Source organism: Xylocopa sonorina, chromosome 12, assembly GCF_050948175.1.
Source record: "Xylocopa sonorina isolate GNS202 chromosome 12, iyXylSono1_principal, whole genome shotgun sequence".
Classification (NCBI taxonomy): domain Eukaryota; kingdom Metazoa; phylum Arthropoda; class Insecta; order Hymenoptera; family Apidae; genus Xylocopa; species Xylocopa sonorina.
In genome coordinates, this window is record NC_135204.1 from 10976142 (window position 1) to 10998932 (window position 22791).

The 22791-nt window shown below is 46.1% G+C and overlaps 2 protein-coding genes across 10 annotated transcripts in view; both read left to right on the top strand.

Moving 5' to 3' along the window:
- Positions 1-273: 273 nt before the first annotated feature.
- On the top strand, positions 274-1588 carry Prosalpha2 (proteasome alpha2 subunit). Its single transcript, XM_076905679.1, has 3 exons — positions 274-393; positions 738-1070; positions 1152-1588. Exons 1-3 carry the CDS (start codon positions 353-355, stop codon positions 1480-1482), a joined length of 705 nt encoding a protein of 234 aa, XP_076761794.1. The 5' UTR covers positions 274-352; the 3' UTR covers positions 1483-1588.
- Positions 1589-1883: 295 nt separating this feature from the next.
- The window catches only part of Msi (RNA-binding protein musashi), a 50235-nt gene continuing 29327 nt past the window's right edge, over positions 1884-22791 (top strand). For 3 of the 9 annotated variants that reach the window (XM_076905415.1, XM_076905416.1, XM_076905425.1), the window contains exons 1-2: positions 19079-19201; positions 20466-20636. The gene's annotated coding sequence lies outside the window, so the exon portion shown is untranslated. Of the gene's footprint in view, positions 2015-19078; positions 19202-20465; positions 20637-22791 lie in introns of those variants that run through there. The other 6 variants (XM_076905417.1, XM_076905414.1, XM_076905418.1 and 3 more) reach the window with 4 other exon arrangements.

A 22791-nucleotide genomic window follows, 5' to 3' on the forward strand; every position in this document is an offset into this window, starting at 1 on the left:
ACATTCTCCTTCCATATGAAGTTGAATCCCATGCTACTTTTGCAGTACAGACATCAATTTTGAACTTCGTGTACCTGCATACCGTGCGCATATTTAATTCATGTCTCGCAGCAATGAAAAAAAAACTTGGACAAATTTGTAAAATTTAGCTACTTTTAATTAGTATTTATATAGTACAAAGGCATACGTACAGACTTGTAAGTTAAAAAGTATAATCGCATAGCCTTTTACGTAAGCAAAAAATGTTCCTAGTCTAGAAACATTATTGTTCGTTTCGTTTGTACACGTTGTGAAACCATGCGCCGAATGCTTCACAATATTTAGTAACCTGTATTGTTGCAAAGTAATTGTCATGGCTTCAGAACGATATAATTTTTCGTTAACAACTTTCAGGTAAGTGTTATTTTCCATTGTAGCTTTTAACATATTATTACAGTGTTAACGTATCATTCTTTCCATTCTACAGTTTGGTACATAATTAAAAATTTGTATCGACATAACCTATTAGAGAATTATATGCTCAGTTTAAAACATTTATCATTGAATGTACATCGATGAAAGAATAAATTCCTCTCACACAAATTTATTTATTCAAAACAAATTATAAAAATAAACTATTTAATGTTGTCCGTTTGATCGAGAATGAATCAGTTTTAATAGGTTATTCAGTGACGCGTCAAGTTCTAATGAAATATAATGTAATTGAAAATGCATAAATCAATTTTTCTGTTACGCAGCCCATCTGGAAAGTTAGTACAAATAGAGTATGCTTTAGCTGCCGTCGCTGCCGGAGCGGCTAGCGTTGGCATCAAGGCATCCAATGGAGTTGTTCTTGCCACAGAAAACAAGCACAAATCTATATTATATGACGAACATAGCGTGAAGAAAGTAGAAATGATTACAAAGCATATTGGTATGATATATAGCGGGATGGGTCCCGATTATAGACTATTAGTAAAGCAAGCACGTAAAATGGCACAACAATATCAGCTCATTTATCAAGAAACTATACCTACCGCGCAGCTAGTACAACGAGTTGCCATGCTTATGCAGGAGTATACACAGTCTGGGTATATTTATGTGATTTAAATAATTTTTTTAACTTAGCAAACGTTCTCCATCATTAATGAGTTATGATATTAAAATTGTAGAGGAGTCAGACCTTTCGGAGTTTCTCTGTTAATTTGTGGCTGGGATAACGGTAAACCGTGTCTATATCAGTGCGACCCTTCTGGTGCATACTTTGCATGGAAGGCCACCGCTATGGGTAAAAATTTTGTAAATGGAAAAGTGTTCCTCGAGAAAAGGTATAGCGAGGATTTGGAGTTAGACGATGCTGTCCACACTGCCATTTTAACCCTGAAAGAAGGATTCGAGGGTCAAATGACCGCTGATAATATCGAAGTTGGTATTTGCGATGCAAATGGCTTTAGAAGATTGGAACCTTCGAACGTTAAGGATTACCTTGCCAACATCCCCTAATTTTATGCTTTTTATATATCACGTTATTACAGATATATTATCTTTGCACTAACTAAGATGAACAAACTAAATTCTTATAATAAAAAACTTTTCGTTGAAAATTAAATTATTGTTCCTTTGTTTATGCTCGACGACTTACCTTCGAAGTAGCTATGAGATCTTTTTTGCTAGCTGATGAAATGATCTTCGTGGGGGGGGGGGGGGGGCTGTTTTGTTAGGTAAAAATGATGCGGAATATATTAAGAGAATGCGTGGCACCATGCAGTGCAAATTTGTTGAGCAGATTTGATTTTTGAAGACGCAGACACACGATACGGTGTTTCTCCGGCAGAGGTCGCCACGTAACATCACGTTGGCTGGGCGCGATCGTGCGCGAATGCGAACGAGTTTTCGTAGTCGGTGCGCGGCCGGCCGGCTGGTTTGTTTCGCGTGTTTCATTCTGCTCTTACTTTTTGGTGGTTGTTAGTGTTAGAAAAAATCAGCCAGAACACGTGTCGGCCTGGTTGGGCAGCTTGTCAACGGATGTGCGAAGGTAAGTACACGATTAATTGGTATTGAAATGCGGTTGCTTTCACAATGTTCACGTTTGGCACGCACAGCAAACTATAGCTGTTCATTCGCGATATCGATGTGTCGTGTATACTTGTTTCGAGCTCGAATGTGTAATTATCGAAGTTTTTGTATTGTTTGTAACAATTAATCTTGGCATCGTTGTACTTTGTACGTGTAACGCGACACAATTTTGGTAAAGATCGCCTGTTGAATCGCGTGTTTGTCGCGTTGCCGGTTGTTTTGTTTATGTCGGCCATTAGTCGCAAGTACGTGTGTTTATATTTTGTTAACTTCGCGTCCGCTTTTGCAAACAGTTTAAAATGCTTTTTATGTCATGTTTTCCCTTCGACCGATCGAATTTAATGATATCGAACATTTACTCGTCGCGAATAATATATGTTCGCGAGCAAGTGCTACTCAATTATTCTACCTTGCGATTTCTCTGAATAATCAATTTATATTTAATTGTTACTCGAATTTAAAAAAGAACTGAAATATGCGCAAATTAGTTTCTGGCGTATGAGAAAATATGCCACGACTATAGGTAATTCGAAATTTCAAATCTCAATTAATCCCTGATCTTCCCCCTTGCCCGTGTTCGTGCATGCCTCCCTAACTCTATCTCTCTCGAAACTCGAGTATCCACCCTTTGTCTTTTTTCTTCTAACTCGCTTTTCCATCGTCGTCTGCATTGAAGACGAACAATGCCAGACTTTAATATGACGCATCCGCAGACGCGTTTCCATGACTAACGGCGGCGGCTTTCATTTGCTGCTGCTCGAACACTGTTTCCACGTTGGTACTTGAAGATCTCCACGGACAATCATAGTCGACCACGGAACGGAGAGAGAGAGAGAGAGAGAGAGAGAGAGAGAGAGAGAGAGAGAGAGAGAGAGAGAGAGAGAGAGTTGCGAAGACGAAGGCTTTGCAGTGCTGGTTGCACGGTTTGCAATTTTAATGTCGGCATTACAAGAGGCCAGTCAGTTCTCCCTTTCCTGGCTGGCGAAAGCGCTGAATTTACATTTCCGCTTTTGCGGGGAATCGCAAGCGTGCCGATGTCGCTTATTAAAAAATTCTAAAAAGCCATCGAGCCCCCCTCGTGGTCGTTCCGTATCCACGGGCTTTGTCTCGGCCCTATTGGTCTCTTCGCGTTGCCACCTCTTTTCCTTTTGTCCTTTTTCCCGTCCGAGTGTCTTCGAGATTCGAACACCTCGAGGATGGACTCGTCAATCTGTAATACGTTTAACCGTCCACGTTCTCGATTGAAATCCAAACCTCTCCTAAACTTGAAATGGTCGTGATGGTGTAATTGCTGCTGATTTCGTTGCGTTCCGCGCAACGGGCGTGGGTTAAACGGGTGACGTCGTCTCTGGACCTTTTCACCCCTTCGAAGCCCCCTGCGAAACCATCTGTCGCGTTGCGATGGGACGAGCGGCAGTCTAATTAGGGCCATCTTATTCTCCTTTTCCAGCTTTACTTTTATTCAACACCGAACGAAATTACACGTAGGATAATTACGCGTTTCCAAGTTCTTAAACTATGCCAGTGGCGGTCGTGCCCGAGAAGCTTCGGCTTAAATAATCGTGCGGTTAGCTCGATGACGATCATTCGAACTCCTCTCGTTACGTTATGGTTCGCGATATCAAATGTTCGCTGTTTATTTGACACGCGACGGCCTGTGTTACAGTGGCTACCGATATCGAGTAAACGTAAGTACGTAGAAACGGGTGGTTGTTATCGATGTCCATGCCCACACGTGTTCGACGCGAAGTGGAATATTAGGACACGTTCGAGAGCTAATATCCGATCGAGTAATTAGGAGAGTTTCGAGCGAAAGCTTCTTCCATTTCGGCGAGATAAGATTAAGGGAACGTTCTATCTTGTCGATTGTCCCCTATCTTGGGTCTCTTAATCGTTTAGCCGGGCAAAAAAGTTGCAAAGTCACGGGAAACCACCGTCCAAACCGTTCCCTCTCGGCCGTTTTGTGTAGGTTTTCTAGAAAGGTAAGAAGCAATTTAGTTTCGGTGATCGGAAGATCGGAGGAGACCGTCTTCGAGCCGGGGGTTTCGTTCGCGCGTATAGGATCGTCCTGGATAAGATATTACGGGAGAGCTTTGAACTAGTAAACTTTAACTTGCATTCTAATTCGATCGGCCGTATGCTCGGTTAATTCTCTGTTTAATTAAAATAGACTTGGTCGTGGTCCAGATTGAAAACAGGCAGAGGTCCGGGACGATACGATTTGGCGCTTAATAAACAAGTTACCGGTTAACGGATGGTTCGTATAATTATATTGTATTTTCGCCGAAGCTCGTGCGAGGAAAATCCAACCGTATAATGGATAGAACGTGTCGCTTCTCCGTTAGAAGCGCGGCTTGACCGGTGTCTTTGTCTCTGTTTGACGAGGAACAGCATCCGGCCGAGCGATCAAAGCTTCGAGGAGACCGACGTGCCTCGGATGACGTCGATCGCTTCGTCGTCGGTCTCCCGTCGTCGCAAGCTTCGATGAGCAGCTTTTTTCATCCCGGCGTGCACAGGTCACCCCGCAAAAGCTCGTTTTCCCTTTTCACTATGTGGGAGAGACCGTGCCCTCCCTCTCGGGTCTCGGATAAAATTAGATCGTTGTCCAATCTATCTTTCCGCGGGATTTTTCTACCTCTGCCGCTTCTCCTTACTATACCACGCGTACCTGAAACCTGAGCTAATTCTCGCTGAATGGATTTTCGAAACTTCGATGCATTTTGCAGTCAGTCGCGTTGCCAGGAAATTCCTTTCAACTTTCAAGGTGTCTTCGTCTTTGTCCTGGGAAACATAACTCCGTCCGAGGATACAATGAGCGGTGAGCATCGTGGAATGTAATTAAGCCGGAGTTACTGACGGAACACGACTAATGTCAAATTATGGGGCTGCCTTCCCCTTGTCTTCTCTTTCCCTCGGCTCTCGGTTCGTCATACTGATTTATTTCCTGCCAGCCAATACCTTCTATCCTTTCGCGAGGTAACATTGGAACAGCCCGGGAATTCTGTGGATTCGTCGAAAAATTCGTCTGCCCTCACGGCAGTATTCTTGAAATTCTATTTTATTTATTTCATAATCAGCGGAATTGCGTTCGAAGCTGTTCAGAAGTGCGAAACGGGAACGGCGAACGGCGGCTGCGGCATTCGATTCACCAGCTCTCGCGTTTAGACGAGTTTGTTAGCGTAAAGGAGTCAATATTATCGTCCCTCGAACCGGGTTATTTCATACTTCAGCTGAACGGCTATTCTTACCGAAGGAACACTGTCGTTTAGTAACTGCGTGCAGTTTTAATTGAAAGAGCATCGATATTTGGCGAGTTCGATGATCAGACAGATCTTTCAGATCTTTCAGGATTTAATGTATGGTAAATGTAAATGATGGGAAAAAGTGGTGCTTGAACTGCACGCCGTGGGCTTCTGAATTATAGCAGTTTCGTTGGAAAGTTCTCAAACAACACACCGTTCGCTCGCTGGAGTATGCGTTCCCGGCGTTCATATACGTACGAACGAATAGGCAGGACCAGCCTCGGATTTCGGTAGGCAGTGGGCGATTCAACCGACACGGGAGAGGAGGACTATTGCCAAAGTTTTGAGATATAGGAATACTTGTTTTTGCAAAAGCGAGCCAGATCCGCGCTTAAAGCGCCTAAAAGCCTACGACGGGTGCTCGGGAAAATCGCGACCAACGAATCGGTAATTCGTTGCTGAAATACGATCGTCCGTCGGGTGTTTTTACCAGAAACCATTCAGAAGTGCGCGCGTGTCTGTTCCTCCATTTCACCTGTAACTTGTACGAGCATTATGCACTCGGTCGAAACGTCTAATTAGCAGGCTATACAACTATTTTTACGAACGAAACAAGGTAAAAGTGAGCTTCGATATGTTGTTCGAAAGTTAAGTAACGAGGGTTATTTAAAGTTGAACGGATTGCGGAAACGACGGGTGCGTCGACTAATTAGCGAAAATGTTTCCCGACTTACGTCCAACTCGAATACATCAACCGTACTTAAACCAAATAAAATTGTTCGAGCGTGTTTTCACTAACACAGAAACGAATCTTTTCTCCGTGTACGTTTCACTCTGTAACTTATCGTAACGAAACGATTCGACTTTTCGCTTTAACTCCATCTGATCGATAACGAGCGTAATAATTGCTATCGATCGACGAGGGAACGTATAATATAAACGTGGACGTCGTGCAATTATTCTGCTGGAACGAATACGTGCGTTAACAAAGTGTCCTACGACGGATTTTTTTTTCTCTTTTCCTTTTTTCTCCCCACCCCATTAACGAGCGGTATTTCATTGAAAGTTTCGAGAGGATTCGATTCGATCTGAAATATTGGCTCCGGAAGCGGGAAACGTTGAGCAAACCGCAAGCTACGACTCTTGCCGTGTCCGTCGAAAAAGTTCGGACGGTTGATAAATTTATTAAAAGGCGGAACAACGAGTCGGGTTAGTCGCGGTTATTACTTTTCCACGTAAATATTGTCGCGCTGGTAATTTGCTAAAAAAGGATCAAGGGAAAAGCCGGTGGACGCTTTTAACTGCTGCCCGTAAATGGAACGCGCGTTTCGCCACGAGAAAAGTTTACTTTTACCCCCAGCTTTTAACGGAGGTATTTTTCGAGCCGCGAGTTTTTCAAGTATAGAAGGAAGAAGGATAGCTCGTAGCGTCGTAACGTTAAAAGGAGGGAAGGAAGAAGGAAAGAAATAGGAGTGGTCTCTGAAAATGAAAGGAGGATTTGTAAAGTTGGAAGGTCGATTTTATTGGTTGATATCGGTGATAGGCGAGTTTGTCTGCGGGGTTGTACAGGGTACAGGGTAGGTTGCGGTTAGCCCCGTGCATCCTGTGGCATCGGTCCATTATCTCCTTTCCGCACGTATCGTAGCACGGTCGCGTACCAGCGATTAGTTTGCCACTTTATCGTTTAAAGCCGAGCTCATTCCGGTCCTCCCGCCCGATGACGGGGTGAAAGGTCGACGATGGTAAGGCGGCGAACCCTTCGGTAACTCGAGCTGTCGTTAGAACCACCGGTTGCCACTCGTCTACCTTGTCTCCTCCTACCGCTTTCGATGTTTAACGAATAATTGTTGCCGACACTCCCTTCCCCGGGACAAAGATGTAGATGCAAACACGACGCGACGGACGTCTGAATGCAGTCTTGCATCAGAACGGAGGAGGGCGGCTTCAAGCCTCGAATAAAACAATGGAGATTCGAGACGAAGACAATGCACCGACGGTGGTGGTAGGTTCCTCGCGTAGAATTTTGTTCATCTACGCGCATCTAAGCTCCTCTCGCGCGTTTCCTTCATCCCCGTGTTTTATGTTCCCCTTCGTATATTATGCTCGTCGTTGCGTCGAGAGCAATCCGAACGAGAGTAAATTTTCGCAATTGAAACAAAAATTCGCCAGCAGCTCGCCTACGGTGTCGAGGAAAGAGATTCAATCGGGAGGAAACAATTTGCAGGCGGATCCGATCGTGACATTCACCGTTCGATCATCCGTTATGGGGTTGCTCAGGCTCGACCCTCGTAATTGACCAAAGTTCCTATCCTCCTTGCGCGAGATTAATTTCCGTCAGCTCAAAGATCTTTCTCAATAGTGGGACAATCAAGTGGGGTAACTCTTAATCGGTAATCCTACCACGAAAAATAGAAAATAAAAATAGAATAGAAAAAATTTCACCGGCGTAAGGAGCAAAGATCCTTCGTGGCTGTATCCGTATTTTTGCTTTCGCATCGGATCCTCAGGGGTGCCGCGGAAAGATCTACATCAAGATCGATACCCGAGGATCCCCGTGGAATCGTGAGTTACGATTCTCGGGCTCTGACTCGGGGGTTTCGTCGGAATTTCGGTTCTCGAATCTCTCCGTTACTACCCTCCGTTACTACCCCGCTCCGAGACCATAACACCACCCGACTCGAACTTACTAAAACTAGGATATGTTAATTTCGTTCGAGTGGATTTTTAATTAAAGCGTCAACCGTAATTGCTCACTACTCGAGGACATTCTGAAGAGGCTTCGTAGCTCTTCCTAGCGGATTAAAAGTCAAGTTTTCTTTCTTTTTGTTTTTTCGTTTTTTCTTTTTTTCCAATGGAGACTCGGTTAAACATTTAGGATACTCGGAAAAGTTTACCACTTTCTATTCGACTCGCGATCACTTTGTACACTTACCCGCTGGAAATTATGCAGCTCGATTGTCCCTCTGAAAAGTGAAACGAAGTTTCCAGTGTTTACGCGGTTACCCAGGTGTCTTTGCTAGCTACTTTCGTAGAGTCCATTTAAGCTTTCGTAAATTACATATTGCCAAGTTTTCTTCCGACAGGCATTCGCTCCTTCCCCTACATGATTCAGCTTTTATTTTTCATCTCGGTAACAGCTATTCGTTTTCCGATGACAATTTAACGAAATTTCGGTGGTATCGCTTGGCTTCTAATTACCGCGGTGCCGTTCAACTAAACTACGCAACGTACACGTATTTAGAATGTCCTAAACAATGTTGCTAACTTGAGCAATTTAAACGAACACATTCTCACGGTAACTCGCTACCTATCGTTTACGCGTTCACGCAAAGACGTACGATAATTGTTGGGACACAAATTACGATTGTATCCTCGTTAACGAATACTGACGCGTGCCGGAAATAATCAAATTATTTTCTATACAGTCACTTAACTCGATTATTCGAACGGGACGCGGCACGAGGCTGTATTACGGCTGCTCGTTGCTAACGAGTGACGTCGGAACACGCACTTGGTACAAGTGCCAGTCGAAAGAGGTTGGTAGAAAAAAAAAAAAAAAAAGCGCAACCGAAATCTTCGTCTCGATCTGAATGTACAGATAACCGACTGGCGACATTTTTCATCGCAATTGCCGTTAAATGGTATGAAACGTCTTTAAAGAGCCTTTTAAAAAGCGTTTAACGTCGGAGCCGAGCGACTAGGTTACTGCGAACGGTGGATATTTTATAATTAACGTAATAATTTATCGAGCTGCCGGGCACAAGGGCTACGATTTACTTTCATCTAAATTCCAGAGCCGAACAAATTGGAAAATAAATAAAAAAAGGAAGAACGACGGCCATCGAGTGTGGTGAGAGTCCTGGTAAATGATGTTATTAAAAGTAGCGCGATGGTGCACGCGTAAACACATATTCGCACACACGTTTACTTCCTTTCACGAATCCACCCCGTCTGCTGTTCGTTCGGGAGGGAAAAAAAGCTCATCGCTTGGCGTAATTGAAATTACCTACCGTTGAGTTACCTCGTATACATTAGATTTCACGACTATGAATGAATAATATTGGTCGTCGTAAAACGCGTCTCGTTGCGCGTCGTTTGTTGATTTCCGGCTGGTTTTGGCTGCTACTCTGCAAGAAGACAAAAGAGGTCAGGCCGCTGTAAATTGAAAAACAATGTCGATCGCTTTCAACTTGTTTAACGATGGTAATTCGTTGGTTCAAGACGGTGGCATTTGTTTATGCAATGCCGTATTCTCTTTACGATCGTCGTTGGTGTCAACGATAATGGGTGGAACTGCCGGTGAACTTTACGAGTTTCGCGACAGTTGCATTCACGACGCGCAAAGAGACTGCATACCTGTTCGAACGAGCTAACAAAACTGTTCCCTTCATGGTTGCCACGAAATACAGAGTTTCGTTTCTTCCCTTAAAAGTATAATAGATACGCAAACTAGCGAAACAGTGACTGTGGAAGACTTTGGAATTCAATGTCGAAACGGATAAATAAAATCCTCGATTGCGTAAAGTTTCCGCCGTTGACGAAAGCTGTCGATGACGTTAGGGCTAAAGATAATTAGCCACAGTCCGATCGATATTGAAACGAAATGTCACGACTCTCCAGTCGGGCAGTGTTCTGCAGAGAATAGCAGGGCGTTAATAATTTCGGGATAATGCGCCTATCTGAGATATACGAGGTGCGATTCCTGCGTGCGACCTGTTCGTGAAGTTTATCGCCGCCCCTTTCGTGTCGGACGTCGCTCGATGACAGAAAAACTGGCAGAAACAGAATTTATGCCTACCATCGACCCCCTACTTTTCCAACTACTTCACTAACTTTCGCGCGCCCTTTGTTGCGATTTATCTGGACTTCTAACGCATCCGTATTTCCGTTTCGTTCAAATTTTCCTCTACGATATTTGATCGCTTCCCAGCAGCTCAAGTCCTATTCATAGCAACTCCGTGATACAATAGGTTGTGCAATTTAATCCATCTGATGATTAATTCAGCCGGGAAACATTATCTTCTTCACTCGCAAAGATGGACGGACGGATGAGGTTGCCATCGCGTTTAAACTTGAAGCGCATTAATTCGTTCTATTCTTCTCGTTCTTCTCAATTTGACCATTTCGAGGAACTTTCCTCCAAGATCTCTTCGTTTCGCAATTAGGAAATTCTGTTTATAGGTGAAAAAACAATTGTCAAATAACGCTACGTTGTACAGACGAGACGAAGGCAAAATCACGGCGCAGTAAATTCACGGTAAGCTGACGCACACATCCTTTCATCCTTAACGCTGAAGGGTTCTTCAGTTCTCGTGAAAATAACGCGATAGTGGCAGAAATGCTGAGCCCTAGTTCCTTCGAGTGGCAAGCGCATTTTAGGGGGTCTAAAGTGCTCGAGCATCCCGAAGGGTTCTTTCACACCCTTGTTCTTCGCGTCTCCCTCTCCTCTTCGAAAGAATGGAGTCGTCACGGAGGACAGATTGCGAGATGCCGTGGATAATGAAATCTGTGCTCGGCCAGGAAACATTTCGAACAACATACGTATTCCGCGACACGCGCATGCAAATTCCACTTCGATTCCGCTCACTTGTTGCAACGTGAACAACATTTCTTCTTGTTCGCGCGTCTAACGTTCTATGCCTGAAAGCTAGAGGAGGTCGTGTCAATTTTTTTTCAACGCGAACTGATTAAAAATCTCAGATTCGATTTTTCTTACGGTCACCGGCTCATCAGCTTGTACCTCGTCGCAACAAAGCCCAGACAAATTTTACGGCTTCGTTATTATCGAGAGCACCTCACATTGTTGGCTTCTGCTTTCAACGACACGAACGTAACGATCGAACGTTCCTAATCATCGAGCACTTTGGAAAGCTCTCGACCCGGTGAGTGCAAGCACTAGGCGATGCACTAGGCAAACCTTTGCATAGAGAAGAGAAGGAAAGCAATGGCAACAGCAGGGATGAAGAGAGGAGACGGTACGCGCAAACTGGCATTTGATCAAACAATTCTGTACAATGGACGCGGACACTTGTCCTACGTACGTACGTATACCTCTGCTCGTACACAATTCCTTTGCTAGTCACCCCTATTTGCCGACATCCTCGGTCCTGCCTCCAGCTGATTCCAGACCCTTCTCATTTTTATCAAACGTTACATTTCTAATCTCTGCAAGGATCACGTTCAATCGATACCATCGACCGATTGATTTACACAATCTCTCATTGCCATAGTACTCTTTTACGACGCACGGTGTGCCGGATGGCCAATCTAGGTGGACAATAGTCGAAGCTAAACCAAGCTTCAAAGTTCTAAAAAGGACTTGGAACATTTGGTCCATTACATCTATAGGTTCTCGGTACAGAAGGTACCGAGGATTAATCTTCAAGTTTATTTCAGTTGAGATGTGGCAAATCGAATCTCCGCGGGAGAACTTTGATCGTTAATTCAGCGTCAGCCTCGATTATTTATCAATGATGCTGAAACGACGGTCCGTAAATCGGAATATAATCCGATGGGTGTCTCGACAGAAAGCAAAGAAAACGGCACCGGTTATCTTTCCGCGTGAACAAACTAAAGGAAAAGCGTAGCCGAGGGAAAGGGTGTCTCCACTTAGGCTAACGAGAATATAATCGATGATATACCGCCGCGTGGCTTAATCACGCGCGAAGATAAAACCTTCCTCTTTATCTCTGGCTCGAGTTAAATCTAACCCTCGTGTCATCTGGCTACCCCTGCTTTCTTCCTGGGAGGTACGTACGCCTATTACACCTTGCCAGACGGAGAAAGATTTTACTACGCCGACGTGGAAGACTTTTTCATACCTCGCAGAAATATATTTGACGATTCCTCGGGTTAACGTTCTAATTGAATGGGCTCTGACACCATCCGTTTATTCTTAAATTAAACGTTTCCCCAAGGTGGAAGCATTATTTTTTCACATTCGCGCATAAATGCCGTCTTCGTAGACGATTTTACGGCTGATTTTACGGAAGTTCTCGATCCAAGATACCCTCGCGATCCCTCCTTTCTTTCATCGTTTCCGTTGTCTGCGAAGCACAGCTCACGATGCAACGGAGCTTGTTTGCACTTCGTGAGCTTCGCCGATGGTAGTTTCTCGGCTTGCTCGCGTGCACCTTGGTAAAAAGATTAGGCACGAGCACCGACTCGGCTTTAGAATAATGAAAATCACGTTTTCATCGTTCGTTCCCCGCCACCCCCCGTCTACATTATATCTCAGAATGTTCTGAAAATGCTGAAAACGGTGACAACTAAAATTTTCCGATAGATATCGGGTTCTCCGCGATTCACCTAGTTTTCCCGGACGAAACACCGAGTGACATGGACACGTCTCTGCATACTACTCATTCTGCTGGTAATTCACAAGCTATCTACTTGAAGCGGGATCTATTAGGTATTAGGTAGCCAAGTGGATATAGGTATTGCCTGATTATGGATTACCTTCCTGTCGGATGACATTCACTGGCAGAGAGATAACTGGAAGTAGATATGCGCACATGTAATATCTATGGGGAAGTGGAGTGTAGTCGACGTTGTGCGCACCGATGATAGCTCGGTAGCAACAGCTTCGAACCGCTCCTGTAATTTCGCTCGCCTAGAATGAACTTTCTTGCGATTCGGACAAGTGTTTACCGTTTACGCGAGCTAATCTACCTACTATTTGCAATAGTAGCGCGATAACGAACCGCGTTTCCCCGAGTTTTCCCGAACAATTCCCGAGAGAAATCGCCTAGTTAACCGATAATAACGATAAACGTACCCCGAGCGAGTTTTGGTGGGACGTGAAGTGGCGATCGTTTCGTGGATCGGTCACGTCGTCGAACCCGATACGTACCCGAACGTATCGAGTTAATCAGCCATGCGAACGGCCGTCCCGAACAGTCGCGCTTTTTTCCGGGATTATCGAGCGGCCGGTGTGCTTTACGCGAGAAAGAAAACCGCTGCCAAGAAACTCTAGTATCGACGAAAGGAACGCTGGCCTGCCGTTGACTTTGCGAATAGGAATACGGGTCAACGGGTATCCCGAACAGAAATAATCCAGCTCGAGCATAAGTCCACTATTTCTTCATCGAGAAATGGTGAAACCTACACTTTCAATTAGAGCTGCAACTATTCTTTCGACAACAAGTCTTTCCTCTTCTTCTCCTTTTTAGCCCCCTATCCTTACTTACGATTGCATTCGAGCCCCAGGTGCTCCTTCCTACCAAATTGACCGTACTTCACAACTTATATTAACTTCCGCGAGCGGACCGATCGCCGCGAACCTTTTCGCTAGATTAATCTCAGAGCTTATATTATGTCTGGTGGTGGTATCAGAGGACAGGGAAACGTTGTAATCCGAAAATTTAGTTGGATGGAAAGGCAGCATTCAGAAATGAGAAAGGAGAAAGGAGAAAACGGTTCCTTCGGTTTCACGGGCCGCGGGAGCCGCGACATTTTTTCCACAGGGATGATTTTTCGAGGTAGGCGAATTACACGGTTGTCGGACGCAGCGTCGACTCGCCGGGAACTTGTCGCTTAATATAGAAACGACGAAATCGAGCGTGATAATCCGTTTCCGTCGTTCCACGATAATTAAACCAGAGCCACCCTTTTTCCCTGACATTCATTCCATTTCGCACGATCGTCAACCGTCGTTCCGTTCCTGCGTGGAGGAAAAAATGATACATACGCACATCGCGAGATTAAAAGACGTCTGGAGACGACAATCTTTTAAAATAACTGCGCGGTCTGCGTATAATTCGTGTGCAAAGCGGAAGTAACGGTAGGTCCTGTCTCGCGCATCGCAACATCTTCCGAGAGCCGAGGAAAGAAACCAGACGACGAATAAATATGAGTTTCAACCTCTGCGTCCATTCCCATCAATGAGATGGTACTCTTGCAACGCGAATCTCGCTCTCGATGAAACAATCGGTTGTTCTTGGAAATGGTTTACCTTTCGTTTCATCGTCATCTATTAGCTACTACTTACGATCGAACAAAAAGCTCGTGTCGAGCGAACGCTGCGATTCGCCAGGTTACTCGTTATTTCCTGACGTTGCTGAATTTCTTCGGTAATGAAAAATTTAATCGTTCGTCGCAATCAACCGTTTCTCGCTCGACTCACCTCGCTTGTTGAAATAAAACGAAGAATAGAGGGGGAAAAAAAAAAAAAAAAAAAAAAAAATGGGAATTCAACTCGTTGAGACGATGCATCGAAATGATGATAGACTCGATGAGAAATGGGCAAGTTATCATCGATACGTTTACTTGAGAACAGGGTTTAGGTTCAGAGTAAAAGTGATAAAGATTCGTCACCGGGCAACTTAGTTTCTCTACTTTTGTCGAGCGGGGATGGATATTAAAAAAAATCAGGGTAAAACGGGAACGAGGAGTAATTAACTTCCTTTCGGTATTGTGCGGTAGGTACGCGTGCTACGAGTCGGAATAAAAATACTGTCGGCTGGTAATGTTATACTCGCGTATTAATATAGAAATCCACTGTTCTTTAACGAACAAACCCGTGAATGATTATTCGGTGACCCAAATGCGAGGAGAGTTAATATTGTTCGCAAGGTCTGGTGCCTATTGTTATTGCGCAAGAAAGTGTACGCGAGTTCTGGTAGGTCGATTATTCTCCGTTGCCTTCTTTCCGTCTGGTAGAGAGAGGGAGAGAGGGTTGTACATTTCGTATTCGAGATAGATGCATGTTTATTGCTGCATTAGCGCGGGAGTACGGCGCGGCAGGATAAAGCCAGCAGCCGGTAGGATTCCGTTGGTTTACCGGAGGATTTCCCAGTCTCCCGCAAAATATCCGCCCTGGAAGATCTAGCATCGTTGTTCTCGCATAATTGGTAACACAGGCTAGCAACTCAAGTTCAGCAAAACTGGAAAAGTTGCGAGGGCAGGTGGTAAAACCATTTCCAGTTGAAGCAACTATTGTTTTGCGGGACGCGTCTCGCGGAACGTGGAAACCGTATAAATAGCTCCGAAAGGAGCAAAACGAGCGAGGCTCGACCACCATGGGTATATTAATCCGTAATGGCGGAACGATTAGTCAGCCCTCCCCACGCACTCCTGACACTCGCACGCGCAACCTGCACATGATTAATAATCATAGCTGACCGTCGCGTTATTGGCGTGGACGTTATCGTTATCTTCCGCCTATTTGCTCGGAGTTTTCGGCAACGACGAGCTGCGACGGGACGCGTCTAAAATTAATCTGTGCGGCAGAACGCGATCGAGTGGTGTCACCTCGCGTGCATCGAACGACCAATCGAATCTAGAGAAGGAAAGGAGTTGGAGATGTTGTGTTTCGGCGCAGGGCACCCGCGTGATGTTCGGTCTAGCAGCGGTGGCGACGACGACATGTGCGCGGATGCGGAGCCAGAGGAGAGGGATGAATTATTCGTTGTCTCTTGCACTCTGTACCCCGGACACTGACACGACCCTCTGTCGCTGACACTGTCATCCATAACGTTCGCGAGCCTTCGCTCGTGTATCAACGAGCGTCCCTTTTCTTTTTTTTTCTTTTTTTTTTTTTTCTTTTTTCACCAAGAAATACCAACGTTCTTACACCCTTTGTGAACGTTCCACCGGGGCGACCTTTCAATGCTTTTCCAAGGGAACTGATTTTAATGGACGCGTTCCTTTCAACGACGGAGAGGGCTGGTGAATTAAATGGTTGCACATCCGACATCGCGGCGCATCTCTCGCGACGATTACCACGCGAAACGAATCCTTTCAGAAGCGGCAGAGGGTGATCTCGCACCACCGACGCGTTTCTGGAAGCCAGGAATATCTGAGCTTCGTCCCGTTAATTAATCGCTCCGTAAATTACCGGCCAACAATGCTCTCGACCATCCTCTAACCAGCGAATCACGGAATTTTCCCGGCACGCGTGCGAACCTAAGAATACGCGTGATCTATGCGGTATTCCGGCTTCCCTTCTCTCATACCCCTGCCCTTCGATTACCATACGCTCTTTCTCATCAGCCGTTTCTTGCTAATCCTGACCAAGCTCCTCTGTTTCAGATAAGCCGCGAGTCTTCGCGATCGATCACTGAACCCGATTCACCGACTCTGGTGAGTTGACTTTAAGTCAGCAACACTTTTCTTACACTTCTTTACAAATATGAACGCAACCGAGACGTACAATTTTTCAACGAAGCGTACCGAGTCCAGATGGTAGCGGTTCAAAATTCAATGAAAGGCGAACCCCGAAACAAAAGCCCGCGACTGTAAATGAACCGAGGAACTGGAATAATTTTCCACTCCGTTTGGGGAGGAGAGCGAAGAGAGGAGAAAAACTAAACATGTACCTTGAAAAGAACAAGCCCGGGAGAAGGATGCTCGCCGCAAACACGTGCATCAGCAGAGGAAAGAACGGCCATGTGCTTTTCGCAAACATCTTCCATCGCAGTTTTCGGTTCTTCGCAGCTGGCATCCTCTCTGTGTTCTACCTCTGGTAGCAGCAACCAGGTCGTAAAGGGTCGCGAATTGAGTGCACCTGTTGCGACTCGCTGCAGCCAACCGACACATCCGCGGTATACAATGAAAAACACGGCACCCGGCAACCCGTTATCTCAGAATTTTGAATTTAAAATTTAGAATTTTAAATCTACTATCCGAAAGAGCAACGGTTACGTTAGGCGAACGAGCCGACAGGTTTTTTGTCGGTTTGTAAACGCGTTTAGCCATCGAACGGACAGATAAGCCCTTTACCGAGCATGCAAACAGAACGCGATGGGATTGAACGCGACGTTATTGGGTGGAAGCGCGATAAGCGAGGCATCCTCCTCGCTCGCCACCACGAAAACGCATCGCAGATAAAAACTTAATCGCGGTTCACCGGGAAATCGTAAATCCACCCTGGAACACCATGGCTCGTTCATGGGAGCGGAAGACAAATATCGCTCGAGGCAAATTCCTACGTCTATTTTCCTATCATTCAGCCGAAATTCGATTTCGTTTCGAGACGGCGGTCATTGTCCGGTCATTAGCGAACAACCAGGCTTTTTCTCCGTTTCGCCGTTTTTGCGGCGACATCACCAGCTCGAAAGCTCATCGAGTTTCTTGCTCGTTTCTGCTCCGACATTTCGGCCAGCGGGGATAACGATCTCTCCTAGATGAGACCGGCACCGACGGAGACGAACCAGCCGGAACGTTCGCGAATCGATTTTAAATTGATCGACTTTTTTTACTATAATCCCGAGAGGCGGAAGGTAAAGACGAGTTGTTCCGCAAGGTCGCGATATACCACGCAAATTCCACGCTGCCTCCTGCTTGTACGCTGGCTCGACGACCCACGATGATGGCTGATCATTTATTAAAAGCTCGTTCACCAGTTTACCGCGCGAAATCTCCTCTCGCGGGCTACGGTCATTCTGGCCGGAGCAGTTATCGCTATTATTAGCGTCCACGTGCTGACAATGAGACGAGACGGGTCCGTTCTGCATTCCAGGTGGTCGCCCTCGAAACGATTCCGCACCGTGTGGCACAATAGACGTAAATCGCGATTCTCGATTGAACGTAGATAAAAGCCAATGCAACGTGTACAAATTTTGCCAAATTTCGAGGCGCGGTAAAGTTCGCGATTCGAACCGTGACAAATGACTTTCGAGCGGCGCACGGATCGAAAAATTTTGCAGTAGCCGAATAACTATGCCTACACCTTTCAGATTATTACAGATTCGTTCTCTGTCCGGTGAAACTTGGAAGAGGGACATTTCGTTTCGTTCGATCGTAAATTTCCCATGCAAGCTTCCTTGTTTCCTCGAGATGTTCTAGAACTATAGCGAATCAATACCAACGGAATGTTCCACCCACGTTCGAGCAGCGCGCGCTGGAATGCAATATCTCACACTGTTGCGCTATATTAAATAAGTTAAATTGCAAGCGTTAACAAGTCTATTCCCAGAAATGAACGTAATCGCAGCCGGTGGGTAGGGACTAGGGTATTCGATCGAAAAAGGTACGGATACTCTCTCAGGCTGGTTTCGGGGCCTGCGCTGGGGAAACATAAACCGCAGCCAGCGCATTATTCGCCAAGTATATAAAGAGAGTATCGACTTGCGGTATGGTTCGATTAACGTGACGGTGCATCCTTCCCATAAATACACACCGACACGGGAATGGTTAGAGCGAGACGCCAATGCGGTCGCCTTAAATTTGCGAGCCGACGTTACCTTAAATTTCCCCTGCAGCCCCTTCTTGTTCCGATCTCTGGGGAGGAGGGGGGGGAGGGTGGGCGATTAATACTACCGATTAATAAGCGATTACTCTGTAAAACGTGAAAGGGTGAGAGACGAGGAGAATAAAAATTGGTCGGTCAGTTGGTCGCGGTTGGGGGTGCATCGAGGAGCTCGCAGCGTGATGCGCGCAAGTGGTTCGCGGTTGCTCCGATATCGAGACGACACAGTGCATCGTCTGCGTAAATAGACGTCGAGGCGGGCCGGTGGCATCGGTGCCACCGGTTGCCACTTAGCGGGCAAAAGCGTGCACACGATCGCCGGACGCACGCGCACTCGCACTCGCACTCCCGTTATGTCGGTTTATAGACAGACCGAGAGAGGTGCACCCTCTCCTCTACGCCCGTACACCCTTCGTCCGGCCGTCGTCGATGCCGTTCCTAACCGTTCCTGCCGAGTGGGGGTAGAGCTCTCCTCCGCGGGCTACCCTCGAGGAGGATATCAAACTCAGTCGCAAAGCGTACGTTCTCGCGTCCCCGTGTCTTCTTCGTTCGCGCGTGTTCCCTCGTTCCCTCTTTTTAAAAGGCGTCCATTCGTTTCTTCGTTCGTTCGTTCGTTCGTTCGTTCGTTCGTTCGTTCGATTAGTTTCATCCGTTTCCCCATGCGGGTGGAACTCGGACCCAGTGACTCGTTGAACTTGGCCCAGCGACATACGAGGTGAATACGCACACACACACACACACACACACACACACGCGCGCGCGCGCGCACATACATTCGAGACAGGTGAACAGGTGTGAAGGGCGAAAAAGAGTTTGTAAACAGAGTACAAGTGCGATATAATCGTTTTATATTGGAAACGCGACAGATCGATCGACAGAAAAGTGTTGTTCGTTTTTGAAGAAGATGGTAAATACGTACGTAGAACTGAATTTCGATCGTACGACGAGCAATATCGGCGCGGTATCGAAGCGGCATCGGAACAGCGAGTAGGTAACAATCGAACGTCTGTCTAAACGATTTCGTCCTTCACCCGGAAAAGGAAATTGAAGACCATCGGCACGGCTTGCGTCTGGCAAAATCAATAATTCTGCCGGCTGGCGGAGGCGGGACACGCGAAATATTCGCTGGCAAAGTCGTCCGCGAGGATGACGCGTCGGTGTGTAGTGTCCCGGTGATCAAAAGCCGTCGAATCAATCGAGAAACGATGCACGCGCGACCCAAATCCGCATAAATTAGTCTCCCGATATCGGGGAAGTCGCGGATCGATGAACCGAGACGCGCGACTCGTCGCAGAAAACTTTTTTCGTCTCCTCGTTTCCACTTTGCTAGAACCGTTTTGAATCGCTCGACGAAGATCCAACTCGTCAACCTCCGTCCGAATAAGTTTCGATCGATGATATCCATAATTTAGCTTGTTAACCAAAAAAAAAAAAACGAAGAATCGCGGTCATCGTTGTTAGCGTAACGCTTTCTCCTCTACGGATTCTCGTTAATGGCGTAACGTTTTCCGCTGGTCTACAATTTCTCGTTTATCAGCCCGCTTTCCATTCTCCATTCTTCCTGCCTCGGTGTCCCTGGAAAATGAAAAGCCGGGGGAGAAAAACGCGGGACGGCAGGATGTCCGAACAATAGGGGAATTTTATCTCCAACCTGTACGAAAAGTTGCCGGTTTTGTTTTCCACCGTTTCCATCGGGAATCCGGCCGGATAATTTGCGAATTATCGATTGCACGGTTTTCACGTCGGTATCGAAACGCCGCGTGTAAAGGGCGCCGCAACGTCGAACACGCTATCCGAGAGGAAGTTTTACCGAGCAAATTGGGTCACCGGTCTCGTTCTTTCGCCAAAACTTCATCCCGACCAATCCCTCTCTTCCATTTTCAAACTTTATCCACCGAATCCGTTTTCTTAACCATACCCGCATCCTGATCGGAGTGCCGCCGTTAACGTTAGTTTCTCCTGTTTCGACGGCTGATTAGAGAGCAGGAAGAACCGAACCGATAGAGATGCAAACCGAGACCGGATGCAAAACACGTGGCTTCTCCGACAACCTACCTCAGGATCGCCATGAATACGCTCGACGAGAGAAACTTTAAACTTCGATCGCCAAATATCGCCAACCTCTCGCTGTCTTAACGAGCTGCTCTCACGTAAGTTCCAACAAATTCCTTGACTCCTTTTTTTTACTGGCAATAGACCGGGACAAGGAATTTCATTGCCGCGAATATCATCTCGATCGTTTAATATATTCAATGTAAAAGTCTTCTAAAACGAAAAATCCTACTCTTTTAAGGCTATTCCGAATAATTCGAACTAGACTGGACACCTCGCAATGATTCAATCAACCGCGAACGATCCGACGGTTTTATTGTTTCGGGGCGAAGGTGGCGGAACATGAAACTTAATGGTTGCGCTGTTCTTGACGGGATTCTCTTGCTAGGATTCCCCTTGATTAATGATCGGATACAGCCATAAACGCAGACAGATTCACCGCAACGATCATCCTCCGCGGCGTAGAGGAGGGAAAAATTAGATACCAATACGTATTCGGTTTAGAGACCGCGGTCGAGAATCGATCAGGCACCCTGCGATTTTCCTAAAACGAGCATCACCATCCATGCTATGTTTAGTAGGTATTAGAGAAATATAGGCATACCAGGCCTGAACGGACCTGTGTCTCCTTGCTGACCCGCGTCATCTGGCTAAACTTGGAACTTACATTAGACTTTCGTCTGGCTTGCGTAGAACGTCGCTCGACGTATTCCACCATCTTTCTTTGGCTGTTTATATAATCCTTAAGGCGAATCGCAGCGTTTATATTTTTAGAATAACGCTCTTCTTTTAATGGTATATAGCCTACGCGCATATTTATACGCCAAATATCTGTATCCGATGGGAAATTAAGTAAAGGGTTATCCTTTTCTCGGTTTCACGATCAATTCGCAGGTAAGAGGCGTCGTTGACCTTTCGTACACGCGTTTCGTATCTATAAGGGAAGCGCCGGGCAAGCAAGCGTCTATTCTTCGACCAAGGTTCACGGGTAGTCCGCTGCTTCTTGAAATATTCCGCACTGGCTGCTCTGCTCTTCTCCTCCCTTGGTGTATTATTATGTTCCCTGGTGTTTCTAGGCCGGTGAAAAAAAAAAAAACCCCAAAAAAAGGTACTTTCGATTTCGAACCGATCGACCGTCGACCAGTTGCAGGCTACTGGATGAAAATCATAAGACGAGAGGGAGGCGCGGATAGGAGACCGCCGGAGATATCAAGGCTGGAATGAGAAATGTGGAAGGAACCGGTGACTGTTACCAGCAGAGAGAAACGGGGAGGGAAGAACGAAACTCTTCGGCTGCGTAGCTTTCTCATTATCGCGATTGTTCCACGATGGGTACCGGTCGACAATGGGCGACACAGTTTTTTCGTCGTGGAAGAAAGAACGCGCCTATCTCTCCTTTTCTTCCCTCTCTCCCCCTCTCTCTCTCTCTCTCTCTCTCTCTTTCTCTCTTCTCTTGGTCTCTTGGTTCGTTTTCTCTACTCCTAGGCTCGTTTCGAGTTGCTACATTTTCCATTGTGCCGGAACGTAACTGAAACAGGCCTACAAAGCGTCAATAGTAGGTCATCGGCTGGTTCATACGCGCGCTTGTTTACTTCCTCCGCCTTCTTTCTTCTTCTCGTTCTTCCTCATCATCATCTTCTTCTTCTTCTTCTTCTTTGACGGTCCAATTATGTTCGGAATTGTTGTAAAACTAAAGAAAAAAGACGAGAATATTCATCTAACGGTATTATTAATTAACGTGCACGCCGGTCCGAAAGGACGACCTAAATGCTAGCCTCCAGATTAAAACCATAGAAAAAAGGGAGAAGACAGAGGAGACGCGAGGTACGCGCGAGGAAAATTATGTCGCGGAAATGTCGAGAATCTCGTGCTCGTTTCCCGCCGGTGAACCTGAAAAACAGCCGTCGAGGAGGTCGGGAAGACTCGCCGAGACACAACGGCGCCAACGAACGACCCGACAAGATGAAAGGGATGAAACGCTCTTCTGACGCAATCACCGGTGTAACTCGCTCGGCGGAAAAGTTGTTGCGCCACCAAAGGGAAATCCTATCTTTCGCTGAACACGAAACAGCCGATACGTGTCCAAATTGATCAACTACTCGGACAGAGTAGTTTTCAGTGATAGAGATCAACGCTAAGTCAGCGTACCGCGATCGTCTTCTACTCTACTCGTCCTCGTAGAGCGTGGCTAGTTTGAAGTGAACAATTTCACAAGGGAATTTGAAAAATCGATCGTCGAAGCGGACGACGTTG